This window comes from Microtus ochrogaster, linkage group LG2 (assembly GCF_000317375.1).
Source record: "Microtus ochrogaster isolate Prairie Vole_2 linkage group LG2, MicOch1.0, whole genome shotgun sequence".
NCBI classification, from domain to species: Eukaryota; Metazoa; Chordata; class Mammalia; order Rodentia; family Cricetidae; genus Microtus; species Microtus ochrogaster.
Window position 1 is genome coordinate 48,329,891 of NC_022028.1, and position 15,274 is coordinate 48,345,164.

The following is a 15,274-nucleotide window of genomic DNA, read 5'->3' on the forward strand; positions in this document are numbered from 1 at the left end:
CTCCCCTCTCCCCTGCCCACCTCCAGACAGGACCACCTCCCAGGAAGGCAGAGCAGGAGGGCAGGTACCTTTTGCACACCGGATGGTCCTCTGCAGCACGTGTTGCATGGCAGACACAGTTTTCTCGCAGGCCACCTGCACAGAGGACAGAGACGCTGCCTTGGCCTACCTGGGCGAGCATTGCTGTCCAGGACATCCCACAAGCACCAGCTGCTCCAGTCACCAGAAGCCGCTCCACTGTCACTCACATGGGGGTGGCTGCATGAACCCCCACAGAAATGCTTCTGCACTAGCCTGTGCCTGGAATGTCCCCCAAAGCCCATGCTAGAGGCGAGCCCTCTGCCTAGGAGGGGATGACAACTTCTGGAAGTGAGGCCTGGTACAAGGTCCTTGGGTCCCTGAGAGTGGCTCCTGGAAGGGGCTGGTGTAGTTTCTTGTCTCCTTCCTCTCTGCTTCCTGGATCCCACCCTGATGCACAGCCACAGGTCTTAAGGAACAAGGCTGTCTCATCATGGACAGACACCTCTGCAACCTTGAGTAGACAGAAACCTTCCCTCTTTGTAAACGGTCTCAGGTATTTTGTTATAGCAGTGGAGAGAGAGCCAAACAGACGCTGCCTGTTAAATAAACCACTTGGGTGTGGAGGGAGATGCCCCATGGGAAGGGTCAGCGGCTTGGGGCTTGTCAGTATTGGGCACACCTGGCACACAGCAGGTGTTTAATAAGAATTCCTGGGAGTAATTAGTTTTAAAGACTATAAGAGAAAGCACTGCTGCCCACGACTCTCAAGGCCAGAGGCCTGGGGGACTCAGCAGGTGCCCAGACATGCCTCAGTTCCCTACGTGGGTTGGCTGAACCAGTCCCACTGTTAGGCTCCTCTGGGTGCCAGCTGGCAAGTTTCTGCTGCCCCGAACAAAACGAACCCCCACTGCTGCCAATCACACCTGCAGCAGGCAGGAGGCAGAGAGCCAGGGAAGGTAAATGGGAGCGAGCCTTCTAGACTTAAATTTAGTTTTCAGGGGACTTGACACGCAAGAGCCCATCTCCCTCTCCATCAGATAAGCAAGGAATCAGAGATGAAGTCACAAGGGGTGGACTGGGTGATGGGACAGCACCAGGGAACCCATGTCCAGGTCCCCACAACTAACTGCCTCCCCTAAATGACAGCCTTTATTCTCCCCCTGGTCCAGTCTAACAGAAGGAAACCTTCAGTCAGCCGTTAACCCTGGCACACAGTGCAGGACATCAAGTCTGTGGGCGGACTGCAGGGCGGGGGCCGTCTACACCAGGGTAGGAGTTATTTTATCTTTTCGTTTTCTTTTTGTGTTTGCTATACTGGGATGGAACCCAGGCCTTATATATGCTAGTGTTCTGCCCTATGGTAGTCTGAATGTAACTGGCCCCCATAATCTCACAAGGAATGGCAGTATTAGGAGGTGTGGCTTTTTGGAGTGGGTATGGCTTGTTCGAGGAAGTGTGTCAACGTGGGGACGGGCTTTGAGGTTTTCTTTGCTCAGAACACTGCCCGGTATATCAGTCAACTTCCTGTTGCCTGCAAGATGTAGCACTCTCAGCTCCAGCACCATGCCTGCCTGCATGCCGCCATGCTCCCCATCACGATGATAGCACACTCAACGTATAAAGCGTGAGCAAGCCACCCCAGTGGAAGCTTTTCTTTAGAAGAGTTGCCATGGTCACGGTGTCTCTTCCCGGCAATAGAAACCCTAACGAAGACAACCACTGAACCATACTCCAGCCCTTGTACTCTGTCTGCAACAGCACTGGAGGAAGGCATGCTGGCTGTCAGCTGGGGCATCAGGAGAAAGGACCTGCTAATTGGTCACCATGCAGCTTTTATGCACACAAATCAGATCACAGATGCAAGGGGACAGCCATAAGAAAACTCCTCTGAACCTGCTGAGCCCCATCCTCAAATACATATTCACAAAAAAGCCCCATCCCTGAGCCCCAAGACACAGCACAGTCCCACTGGAGCTCTGCATGTGGCGTAGTTGTGGAGTGTCTACCTAGTACAGACTTGGTCCCAGTCGGTCCACTCTGCTGAGGAGCATCTGAACAAGAACAACCTGTCTGCTCATAAGTGCATGAAGCAAGTGGGATGGACATACAGACAACTATAGAAAGACCATGACCATGTCCATGACAGGCCCGAGGGGGAAGGGCCTACCTCAGCCTGCATCCTCACTCAACCTTCTGCCCTTGGTCCCCTTAATGTCTATTAAGTCAGGCAATGGCCACATAGCAGGAAACATCCTGAGCTGGGCTGAGCACTGCAAGCGGCTTCTGAGTCACCACGGAGCAGCTAGAAAGCTACATGGGCCCAGGACTCCTCACTGACTCCTGTATAGATGCTAGCTTTTGTTCTCACCACAGCTGAGTCTCAAACCCCAGGTCTCCATATGCTACATCCATGCCTTATTTCTAACTTTCAAATTTAAGTCTCTCATGTCTTGGTTCCTGTGTCACTACTTCCCAAACCAGGGAAGAGTGAGCAACAAGACTGACAGGGTGGGTGTCTTACGGCTTCTATTGCTGCGATGAAACACCATGACCAAAATCAACTTGGGGAGGAAAGGGTTTATTTCCCTTACACTTCCACATCTTGCTCATCATGGAAAGAAGGCAGGGCAAGAATTCAAACAGGGCAGGATCCTGGAGGTAAGAGCTGATGCAGAGGCCATGGAGTGGTGCTGCTTACTGGCTTGCTCAGCCTGCTTTCTTATGGACCCTAGGACCACCAGACCAGAGATGGCACCACCCATTGTGTGGCTGGGCCTTCTCCCATCAATCACTCATTAAGAAAATGCCCTATAGCTGGATCTTATGGAGGCGTTTTCTCAATAGAGGCTCCCTCCTCACTGATGATTCTAGCTTGGGTCACGCTGACGTAAGTGTGGCTGGGACAGTGGGTTTCCAAGCCCATGGTCAGCTGTTTCTCCCATCGATCCTTGGGCTGGGCTCGGGCCCAGGCTCCCACTAAACCTGCCACCACCCCACGCTGTTGGGACTATATTAACCTATATTCCCACTGAAAGTGCAGAAGTAGTTGTGGAGAGGAGCAACATGCACAACTGACCTTCAGATTGTCCGGGTGCTTGTGTGTCCATGCCAGAAGCATGGCAGCGAACAGGTCCCCGGTGCCCACGAAGACGGCATCCACCTTACGCATCTCCATCCGGATGCGTTGAGTCACAGTGGAGCCATCGGGCTTCCCTGGGGGAGGACATAAGTCAGGCCACTGGGTCTGAGACTCCTCAGCTAGACAAGGGCCACCCCTGCCATGGGATCCCAACTTGTCTTCACTTCTCCTGAAGTGACAGGAAGGCCAGATTGTCTCTCCTTGGGGATGTCATACAGATGTGGTGTGGCCTCCTTCAGGAGCTCTGGGGACTCAGTATGGACTGTCATAACTGACCCCTGCTGCCACCACTGTCCCAAAGGGAAGTGAAACACTGGACTCTTAGAAGCTGGAACTAGCATGGCCTTACACACTCGAGTGCCAGGAACTGCCTGGATGCACTCTGTATGCATGTGTGTCTGTGTACAAGCGTGTGTGTACATGTGTGTGCCTACATGTGTGTGTCTACATGCTTGTGTGTGGCACAGGAGCATTCAGGTGCGCATCCCCACACCTTTGTGCATCCAGAATGCTCACCGGAGCCAGTGGGTATGAACGTGGGGTTCCAGTCAGCCTTCGTCCAAGCTCTGAGCATTGTAATACTTCAAGAATAATTAACTCATGAGCTGTTTGTATAACGAATTACTGAAGTCCAGCAAAACCTACTCCCTGTAGACACCTGGGCCACAGAAGCCAGACTCAGCTGCTTTTGGCATAAGTCACTGGTGTGGGGTAGCTCACCAGACCTAAGAACCTAGAGGTCCTGGCACAGCATGGTTATCTGATCATCCAGCAATTAGGAGTGCCTGCTCATGTCCCCAATAGCCTATCTGGTCCCACCCTCTGGCTCCACGGAGCCCTGGTCCTGAACCTGCCTTCTCTCTGACTCTCTTGAGGGGCAAGAGGTACCAGGCCCTTGCTGACTGAGTCACAACCTCCCTCCTACTGAGTCCCCAATATTTTCTGGGGCCTGAAAGCTGTGGGCTACGGAAACAGATGGACCCGGGGAGCACACAGGGCAGGTGGAGCAGGCACTTACGCATCCTCTGGCTGCCCAGTGCGATCAGGTAGTCACTGCCCTGTGTGGAGGGCAGGTCAGAGCTGGTGATGACCACTGTGTCCGGACCCATACAGTGTAGCATGTCCATCACCTGCCAGCAGCAAGGGAGAGTGTCAGCACCTCCGGCCACGATGGCGCTTCCTGACAGTCACGCTTCTCAAGGTGGATGACCCTGGTCAGCCACTGTCCTCTGCGATCAGAGCTGAAGCAGTTAGCCATGGCCAGAATGCTTCATGGGCTCTAGAGGACCTGGAACATGGCACACACATGGCCAAGCCTGTGGTCTGCCATCTTCTGTCAGGGCCATTGACAGCTCAGAGTCTGAAAATGTAGAGAAGCCTGGGGGCCCTGCCCCAACTCTTTGGGAACTGGGAAGCCAGTCGTATCCACCAATGAGAAGCAAGCTTCTCTCCAAGCTGGTTTATCTGTCTTTTTTGCCATTTGTTTTTATCGATTATTTGAGGCAGGGTCATACTATATAAATCTTGCTAACCTGAAATTGGTATGTAGACCAGGCTGGTCTTGAACTTACAGAGATTGACCTGCCTCTGCCTCCCAAGTGCAGTGAGCCATGACACCTGGCTCAAGATGGCGAAATTCCCTTAAAACCGATGGATGCTCCAGCCTGCACTACAGTGCTCCCAGGGCGCACTTGTGGGTGCCTAATGCGAGTGGCTCAGGAGCTGAACCTAGCTACCACTGCCAGCTCACAGCGGGTGACAACATGCATGGGCTATAGACTACACACAGTCTGTAGCAGACAGGACCTCCTGGGGATCCAAGAGAAAGAGTTCACCCTATCCCGCACCTCAATGTGGGGCTTTCAGACTCCATAGCTGTGAGAGAACGCTTTCATAGAGCATGGACATGTGGTAGACCGAGCATAGAAATGACAGAGGGACAGAGGTACCAGTCAATGACAAAGGCTGGGTGTTCTCCACATCTTTGGTCAGAGCTCAGTATCTCCCAAATGCCATCAGTTGCAGAAGATGGGTGTCTGTCTCCTTCCAGGGAACCAGGGCCCTGTGTGAAGATCTCCTCCCCATGAACAGAGCCGTGCGTGAAGGCCTCCTTACCTCCAGTGCTTCTTGCTCGCTGTGGATTTTTCTGCCACTCAGCAACCTGGAACACAGATGGGAGCAGTGAGCCAGTGACTACAGTTCAACCATCCTGGCAACTGACCTACATCCCCAACAAGAGACCATACCGTGTCTACGGGCCACGGGAACCAGGGGAGGCAGTGACACACATGGAAGAGTCAGGAGGGAAATGCGTTATAAGGAAACTCACATACATGGTGGGGTTCTGGCCTGTGGTGATGGCCTACAGGTGAGACCAGTGAGAACCAGCCGTCTAGAGCCCCTGTGTCCCTCAGCACTGTAGTCAGGTAACGGATGTTTACAGAACTCTGATGGCCAAAATGGCCAGCACAACCCATGTACATGCCTGCTGACAGCACAGGGCCCTCAAAGAAATGCCATTCTTTCCTTGGGAAGGGCCCAGGGCTGGGGCCCTCAGCTATTCAGTCTAAAATGCCCACCAGTGTTTACATCCCAAGTTTGCAGGAACCATCTCACAGGACAGAGGCTTGTGCCCTGTGAGTCTAGGTATCTGGCAGCTCTCTTAGGAGCTGACTCTTCACCTAATCAGGGGCCGTGAGCTCTGAGAGAGATCTATGGCCTCCAGTTCCACCTGGGGGCATTCCCAGCTTCATGAGCTCTCAGCGGGACAGGTGCCACCTCATCTTTCTCTCCTCGGAGCATCTTGCCAGCAGGGGGATACAGTGAGCCCACACAATCATGACCAAACAACCAGGCAGAAAGAGCACTTGTCGTGACATTAGAGGCGACGGGAACCACTGCAGGGTTGGGGTGCAGGTTTATAGGGTCAGGGTCAAGGGTGACATATCAGTCTAGTGCAGGCCAGGTTCTCTAAGGGCTACCAAGGACGTGAGCAGGCAGATGTGGAGCTGCCAGGACACACGTGAAGACGGTGCAGGGCTCGCGAGGGCACCGGCCCTGCTGGCTATGCAGTTACTTACTCAGCCTCAAACTGGTTGGGAGTGATGATGTCTGCCACGGGCACCACTTTGTCCCTGTACACGGGAAGGAGGTCCTGGGGAACGTACTGGAGAGCACAGGAGATAAAGAAGGGGACTTACTCCCACAGAAAGAGGGCCCAGTGAGGAACATTCCCAAAGCCCATATCCTGTGGCAAGACCTGGCATTGCCACCATGAAGGGCCTGGAGCAGGAGGGTAGGCCTCAGCTCACCAGAACCAGAGGGGAGAACAGGAAGGAGGGAGCTAAGACACAGGACCGCACAGGATGACGAGAGGCAGCCTCGGGCCCTCGGGACCTGACAGCCATTAGTGGGCCTACCTGGCTCTGGGAGCCTGAGTCCTGGGGCGTCTCCTCGCCACCTAAGACATGCTTGTGAGCCAACACACTCTGATCATCTTGTTTTTGTTTTAAGTTATCGGTGAACAATTCAACAGAACAGTGCTCCCTTGTGCCCCTTTATCCTGAGACAGGATCTTACTCTGTAGCCCAGGCTGGCCTAGAAGTCAGAGCAATCCTCCTGTTTCCTTCCAAGTCCTGAGATTACTGGGTTGGGTCACCAAAACTAGCTTAGAACAACCTTCGTCTTTTGTTCTTTATTATTTCCATGTTGGGGATGGACTTAGGGCCTCATGTCTGTTGGGCAAGCATGAACTATACCTTCAAGCTCATCCTTTTAAATTTTTGATTAATGTTAGCCTCGAACTCACAATCTTCCCACTTCAGCCTCCCAAGTAACTAGAATTACAGAGACACCCACGACCACGTCTGATTCCTGACATACAAGTCCCACAAGAGGCTCTGAAATCACTGTCTGTTCCCATGGTGATTTGCGGTACTGGTGAGTGGTACAGGGTTCTAATCTCTTCCCACTCAGTTGCTGATGAATTTCCCTAGAGGTCCGAGGTCCTGTGCAGATGGACTCCCGCTGGCTGGCATAAGTTGGCATAAACTGGAGAAGAGCTATGAATAGATGGGACCACTTGGACCATCCAACTCCTAAACTCAGGGCTGACCATGACATCTACAAGCTTTCTGTTTGTTTGAACCTAACACATCTTGAACCTAGGCAGAGGATCTCAACCTTCCTAATACTGCGACCCTTTAATACAGTTCCTCATGTTGTGGTGACCCAGGCCATAAAATTATTTTCGTTGCTACTTCATAACTGTAATTTTGCTACTGTCATGAATTGCAATGTAAGTATCTGATATGCAGGATATCTGATCTAGGTCCTCCAGGAAAGTCATTTAATCAAAATCAGGACACAGCAGAGTGAGCAACACTGAGCCCAAAGGAAAGCTCTTTAGGACCAAACACCAGCATCTCCTAGGCTGGCTGGGGACACTGCAGCAAGCAGTAACAGGAAGAAAGGAGGGATGAGGGTCTGGTGCAGGGAACCTTCCAGAAAATGAGCATTGGAGAAAGCAGATGAAAAGACACCCACTGAGCAAAATAGACACCTGATCCAGTCGCTGCCACTGGACTCCACTGGCAGAACAGGGCAGGAAGGACACAGGTCCAAGTGAGTCCTGCACTGGTGTGGACCACGTGTGGCGGGCTGTGCTCAGGGAACTCACAAAGATGAGTCAAAGTCACACAGACAAATGCCAGGGTTAAAACACTGACTTTAAAATGTTGGGCCATCTCCGTAGTCTGAGGTTTCTGTGATGGTGACAGGACCGGTTCACTCATGGACTGTGACCCATCCACTACCCAGTTTTGAAAGGCTGGTGAGCTCAGAGTGACTTCCTCATTGTTAAACGGAAAAGGACAGCGAACCCAAGACTGACAAACTGTTTGTGGTTACCACCCTAGCTGATGCCTGTCCTCCATCTGACCAACTTCCTAACAGGGGTGACTCAGCCTTGGATGGGGTCCACACAGGTTTACCCAGGAAGGTGACCTTCTCTTTGGTTCAAAGCAGATGCACAGACTCCGCGTCTAATAGCAGAGGAATGCACTCACCATGGAGCCTTCGCCGTTCCACTTGTCCCCCATCACAGGATCGCACACTGCGGAGACACAGCATCTGGTCAGCAACCACTAGAGCTCCTGATGACAGACCTCCACACTGTCTGCTTTCTCACAGTGCAGCCCAGGCTAGCCTTGCACTCACCACCTTCCTGCCTCAGCCTCCCATGTAGCTGAGGATGCTGGCATGCACACCACACCTGCCTCCACATCTAACGCTTGCTCTAACCGCCAGAGTGTGTGCCTGCGTGTGTACACATGGACCATGTGTGCAGGTGCCCAGGGGTTCAGGAAAAGGGCATGAGAGCCTCTGTCGTGGGATTTACAGGCAGCTATGAGCCAGAGTGGGCGTTTGGAACTGAAATCGGGGCTTCTGCAGGAGGAGTGCGTACCCTTAACTGACAACAGGCTCTCATCAGCCCTGGCTGGCTTTGAACTCACTGTGTAGCTGGGATGACCCTGAACTTTTGACCCTGAGGACTGGGATTACAGGTGCACACCTCCACATTCAGTTATGTGGTGGGGGATCAGGTCCAGGCTTCATGTATGCTAGGCAAGCACTCTGCCAACTGAGCCTCACTCCTGGTCTCTCAATCATGTCAACATTACATACACACGGAGACACAAGAACAGTTGTGCGCCCCAGCACCTTGCACTTCTCTGCCCAAGACAACCAGGTCCTCGGGATAATTTCACACACCATCACTCACACCTTTGTCTCCAGCACACATTACCTCATGTCACCTGGACTGGAACAGTGCCTTTCCCCCAGCCTGGCTGAGAGAATACTAAACGAGCTTTTACTGTGTCTTCCCAGGTTCAAGCACATTCCCTTTGGACCACAGAGCACTGCACAGACAAAGCAATGGGCTCTTGGCCTTCAGGGTAGAGCATGCTATGCACACCTGAGAGACTGGTACTCAGGAGCAGCCTGAGTCTGCACGTCTGCTCTTGGTGGCACATTGACCCAGTGCTGCCTGGCAACCATCATGTCACGCTCCACACAGACAAACTAGATATAGTGTGTCCACCCCACCACCCAAGCATGAAGCGAGATGGCTGAGCCCCTTCCTGAGGGTGAGATCAGTACGGGGCACACCGTGGGAGAGGCATCATGGCCCAGTTCTCACCGTACACGAGCTGGGAGTTCTGCTGCTTCAGTTCCCGCACGATGTCTACCACCATGGCCAGGAAGGACTTGTCCCTTGTGTAACCTTGGGAGGGAAAACCCAGGTTGTTTATCCTCCAGAAACAGGGCACACTGACCACCAGGGCCATCACATCAAGCATGCATCAGAGTGGGGGACAGGAACTAGGCAAGGTCTCTAAAGGTCTGTACTCATAGATGGGAAGACAGGCAGCCAGCTCCCAGGGACACAAGAGTTCTGAATGACGAGAATACAGATAATGGGCAAATTCCGCTTTAAACAAAACGTATCACTTTTTAAAAATATTTATTTTGTGTGTGCCTGAGTATATGTCTGTGCATAAACATAAGAGGACAGAAGATGAGATCAGATCCCCTGGAGCTGGAGTTACAGGCAGTTGTGAGCTGCCCTATGTGTGCTGGAAACTGACCCTGGGTCCTCTGCAAGAGTAGTAAGTGCTTTTTCTTTCTTTTCTTTTCTTTTCTTTTCTTTTCTTTTCTTTTCTTTTCTTTTCTTTTTCTTTTTGATTTTAGGAGACAGGCCTTCTCTGTTACTTTGAAGCCTGTACTGGAATTCACTCTGTAGACCAGGCTGGCCTCGAACTCACAGAGATCCGCCTGCCTCTGCCTCCCAGGTATTGGGATTAAAGGTGTGTACCACCACCGCCTGTTTTAAATGTTCTTAACCACTGAGCCATCTCTGCAGCCCCTGTGTCTCTTTAAAATTTTTTATTCAGGGACTGAAGAGATGGTTCAGTCATTAAGAGCACTGGCTGCTCTTCCAGAGGTCCCGAGTTCAATTCCCTGCACCCACATGACAGCTCACAACTGTCTATCACTATATTCCCAGGGGATCTGAAGCCCTTTGTGATGTGCATGCAGACAAAACACCTATATACATAAAAACACATAAATACTTTTTATTTATTTTTGGAGGCAGGGTCTCATTATGTATGAAGCCCTGGTTCACCTAGAACTCACTATGTAGACTAGGCTAGCCTCCAAAGCGAGTTCCAGGATAGCCAGGGCCATTACACAGAGAAACCCTGTCTTAGGAAAAACGAAACCTAACTTGGGGCTAGTGTGATGGCTTACGGAGTAGGGATGTTTGCTGCTGTATCTGAAAACCTGAGTTCGATTTCTAGGACCCACATGGCGGAAAGACCTCTGCACCCATGCTATGGCACCATGTATGTACGATTGTGCGGACCAGGACGCACATATACACACAATAAATTCGCAAATAGAATCAATATGTAGAAAATACAACCAGAAACATAACAGAAGGACTCACGTAGTGATTTACCTTCGACCCAGGGTGGCCAAACTCTAGAGGCCTCCAGAAAGCATTGGTGTCAGTGCACACCAAGACCCTCTGGGAAGGAAGCAGGGACAAGGTCTGAGCCTAGAAAGGGGATCTGTGTCTGACCTGTCACCAGCTTGCCAGGAACCCTAAACCAGGACCTGGGGACCCTCACCAGTGAGCACGTAGTCGTACTTATTCACGCTGTTTATCTTGAGACCTTCATACAGTTCATGGAGCTCTTGCGAACTCAGCACTTGGCCCTTCCAATGGGCATAGCCTGCGGGAAGAAGACAGGCTAAGCTGTGGATGCGGGAGCCCCAGTTTCCCCCATGACCATCTCAGCTGATGACAACCACCTACCCGTCTTGAGGAAGCCCAGTGAGCTGTTCTGAGGGCTGGCCTTAGGCCCAGACTGGATGCTCTGGGCTCAATGCCTCAGTAGCATCCCAATACCCTGGAAGCACCCCAGTTCCTATACTGTGGGGGCTGAACGGTGGTCTATGCCCTGCCCTGACTAGTCTCCATCAAAACAATCCAGGAAGCAGACACTCAGTGCCCTAGGTAGGCCTGTGGAACTGTGTCCCAGAAGATGTGGATAGGGGGCACATGGCTGTTAACACCCCAGTTCAGGACACTCTTCTCACCCAACCCCTCTCCTTAGCCCAAGGACGTGCCATAGTGGAAAAGCATACAAGCATGCAGGTCACAGTGGTCAGCAAGGGGACACGGCAGCACTCCCTGTGGTTGACCTGGTCAGCTCTCCTAACACTGTAGTGCTATGACTGCCAGCTTAACAGAGAAGGAAACTGAGGCACAGAGGTTTTCCCACCAGTTGGCTCCAGAAGAGTGGTCATACAAGTCAGCCATGATGTGGGCACAGGCCCTGCACAGAGTGGCACTTCTAGGTTCCAGCCTCCAGCCTCAGGCCAGGTTATATGCCACGCTCACTTCCACCATGGCTACCACCTTGTACTCCTACCTGTGTGGTTCGAAAACTGCACGGAGTTCACAGCATCAACTTCAAATCCCAAAACCTGCAGGACAAACAGAAGAGGTGTGTGAGTGTCCGTCTGTGACCCCAAGAACTCAGAGCAGGGGTCCCAACCATGGCTAGAGGAGGGTGACAGAGGAGACCATCTAGGTGGTACAGACCCCTGGGCAGGACGGTCACAGGGTGGGAACAGAAGGACCTGCCCAAGCCAGCCAGATGTTTGCATTTCAGGGCCACACAAGCCTGACCATGGGATTCCTCTGTTCCTTCACTCAGGAACATTGCCCAAAGTGCCTGGGTGGCCACGCCCCTCTCCCTTGCTGACAAGCACTGAAGGGTTCACCAAGCACCCCAGAGGGTCCACTTCATGAATGTGGCCAAAGAAAGCACTGTGAGCAGCTGTCTGTGCAGATAAGGGGCGTGCCCTGTGGGCCTTCTAACCCACCCTGAGGAGGCAAGACCCAGCCCCAGCTGGGCTGCTCAGCTCAGCTCAGCTAGTCTCTTAACACACCGGCTAGCAAACTCTCTCTCCCTCCATGTCAACGAGAGAAAGAAGGTCGCAGGCCAGGGCTGAGGTCCCCAGAACCACGTTCCTTGAGCAGCTTGCCGCTCTGAATGTCTTCTCATAGCTCCAGTGGGAGTCATCCAGACAGGACTAATGGGCCTCCTGAGACACGCTGGGTGGAGACCGAGGCTCCGTGGGGCAGCTGTTCATCCTCAGCACATAAAGCAGCTCACTGAGCCAAATTAAAGCTATGGACCTTTTCCAAATAAAAGCTATCACTGAGTCTAGAGCTTTTTATTTTAAAGTAACAGACCCTGAGTTTATGCAGTTTGTGGCCTGTGGTGGTGGTGTAAGTGGCACACACCTTTAATCCTAGCACGGGGGAGGCAGAAGCAGGCAGATCTCTGAGTTCAAGGCCAGCCTGGTCTACAGAGAGTTCTGGGACATTCTGGGCTATATAGAAAAACCCTGTCTTAAAAACCAAAAATTACTGGGCAGTGGTGGTGCACATCTTTAATCCCAGCACTCAGAGGAGGCAGAGGCAGGCGGATCTCTGTGAGTTCGAGGCCAGCCTGGTCTACAAGAGCTAATTCCAGGACGGGCTCCAAAGCTACAGAGAAACCCTGTCTCAAAAACAAAAACAAACAACCAACAACAACAAAAAAAAACCCACAAAAAACCAAAACCAAACCAAAACAATCCTAGTGTGGCAATGGCCCGAAATTCCAGGGCTGGGGAGGATTCCTGGGCTCAGTGGTCAGCCACCCTAGTTTCCATCTCAAAAAAACTGAGGAGGGGGGTCCCCGGTTAAAAATGTTTGCTGTGCAATCATGAGGACCACCAGAGTTTAGACCCCAGCACCCACTGTTACAAGCCAGGTGTCCTATGCACACAACTGTGTAACCAACTCCAGCTCCAGAGCGGATTGAGACAAGATCACTGAGACTTGCTGGTTTTCAGTCTGGCTGGGAAAGGGAGACGCTGCCTCACAGGAACAGGCAGAGAGTGAGAGGGAGACTCCGGAAGAACTCCTCTGGACTCTGAGCACACACAGGTTGAGCGAGTGAGAGCACATGTGCAGATGTGGTTACACGCTCACACAGACACAAGTAAGTAAACCGACCTCTCTCTTTCTCTGATAAATAGTTCATAAAGAACAGCATTCAGTGTTGATCTCTGGAATATTCACAGGCACCCACAAACGGGAATCCTTCCTCTACAAATGACAGGACCTTTTTAAGTGTAAGGGGGCAAAGGATTATGTCTTGATGCCCTGGACAACCCCAAAGCCACTGACATCTGCCGCGCACCGCGCCCCCGTGTCTGCGCTCTGTGCACTATTACCCACCAGTACGTGAGCTTCGGGCAAGGGGGCTGGAGGTTGAAATACACAGACACACACAGACAAAGAGACAACGACACGGGTAATCCTTGAATTCCCCAAGAACGCCCCCTTTACTGTGCTCAGGGGCAGATTATATAGAGATAGCCAGGCCCCAGTCAAACCCACCAGAAACCACTCTCCTGCCATCAGGAACTCCTGAAGGTCTCGTGCTCAGAGCAGCTGTAGGCACTCAGATCAGGGGATTACAAGAAATTCAGGTCCCTTGTGACTTGGAATCGTAGTGATTTCTCCTGTTGCTTCTTCCACTTCCCCACACTCTCCAGGGCAACCTAAGTCTGTCAGCTGCCTGAGACGGCAGATGTTAGACTCGACAAGAGAGAGATTCCTTGGCCCACTGCCTGGCTCACATCTGACCACCTTCAGGGCCCTGCCAGGCCTCCCAGCCTCAGCCACCGGCCTCTTCCAGGCAGTTTCTTTCTCAGTGCCACCCAAGTATATCCAGGATGGGGGTCTACCATATGGCCCCTTCCCTGGCCACAGCATCCCTTCATGGAGTTGGCCATTTGAGCTGCACAAAAATCACCCCAAACAGAGGAAAGGCCTCTTGTTCAGGGCCCTATGCTCAGCTGTGTATGGAGTTGCGTAGATGAGAGGCCATCCTAGCAGAAATCCTGCCAGACTCCAGATCTCAGGCACCTTGGAGAGGGAGCCTGTGAAACCAAGGGATAGATTCAAGTCTATGAACGCAGCCGCGGTCCATCAGTCCTTCCACGGCCATCTCCACAGACCCTCAGGTCTATTTGTGGATTCCAACTATGTCCTTTCTTTCTGACCTTGAGCCAAGGTACCCTCAACCATGTCAGGCACGGGGTCAAAGAGGATTTGCACTGTTCCCTCCAGTCACTCAGGAAGGGCCAGCATCCTGTTCTGGTACTTGGCAGGAACATGGGATTTAGTCTTGTGCTGATCCTATCTACAGCCAGGCCACGTGGACCAGGCCACCCACCAGGACTATGAGCAGACCCCACAGTGTCCTCCCACCTCTAGTTCAGGTCCCAGGCTGACTATGCCCAGACTGCTGCCACCGTCACCACTGTTAATGTCCTCTCCACTCCCTCAACCAGGTCTCACCTAACATCCACTTCTACAGCAACGCCAGGCAAGGGCCACTGAACAAGGCCCCATGTAAATGCATCCCACGATGCAGAAGCCACCAACAGAATGGCCAGAAAGAGGGCCTGCCAGGGTGTGGACAACAAGCGTCCAGGACTCAGGAGGAACTGGCCCAGTGGCCATGACTCTGTCTGCTGCTGATATAAAAAGGACATACAACCCACTAGAGTCTCAAGCAGTGGTTCTCAACCTGTGGGTCGAGACCGCTCACATATCCTGCATATCAGATATTTGTACCATGACTCATAACAGTAGAAAAATTACAGATATAAAGTAGCAACAAAAAAATTTTGTGGTTGGGTGTCACCACAACATGAGGAACTGTATTAAACGCAGCATTAGGAAGGTTGAGGACCACTCTAGACTCCTGGGCGACGGAACTCAGGAGTATGAACGCCTCGTAACACCTGTGCCAGAACTTCAAGGTAAACAGAGGGCTGAGGACTCCCTCCACCAGAACTCCAGGACACCTGAGCAAAAAAGTCCTGTAAATCTGACCCACAGACAGCAGAGAGGAGAGGTGTCAGTGACCGTGGAGTGGCAGAAAATGGGACCTTTCCAGCACACAATGTGCC

The 15,274-nt window shown here is 52.2% G+C and overlaps 1 protein-coding gene across 1 annotated transcript in view; it reads right to left on the reverse strand.

The window, feature by feature from the left end:
* Pdxk (pyridoxal kinase) overlaps positions 1 to 15,274 on the reverse strand; it is a 31,740-nt gene that overhangs the window by 5,619 nt on the left and 10,847 nt on the right. The window contains exons 2-10 of the mRNA XM_005360286.3: positions 11,665 to 11,719; positions 10,858 to 10,962; positions 9,363 to 9,446; positions 8,227 to 8,273; positions 6,241 to 6,326; positions 5,276 to 5,321; positions 4,179 to 4,290; positions 3,098 to 3,234; positions 69 to 135 (exon numbers count right to left, since the gene is read on the reverse strand). Coding sequence (XP_005360343.1) covers positions 69 to 135; positions 3,098 to 3,234; positions 4,179 to 4,290; positions 5,276 to 5,321; positions 6,241 to 6,326; positions 8,227 to 8,273; positions 9,363 to 9,446; positions 10,858 to 10,962; positions 11,665 to 11,719 — 739 coding nt within the window. The remainder of the gene's footprint in view (positions 1 to 68; positions 136 to 3,097; positions 3,235 to 4,178; positions 4,291 to 5,275; positions 5,322 to 6,240; positions 6,327 to 8,226; positions 8,274 to 9,362; positions 9,447 to 10,857; positions 10,963 to 11,664; positions 11,720 to 15,274) is intronic.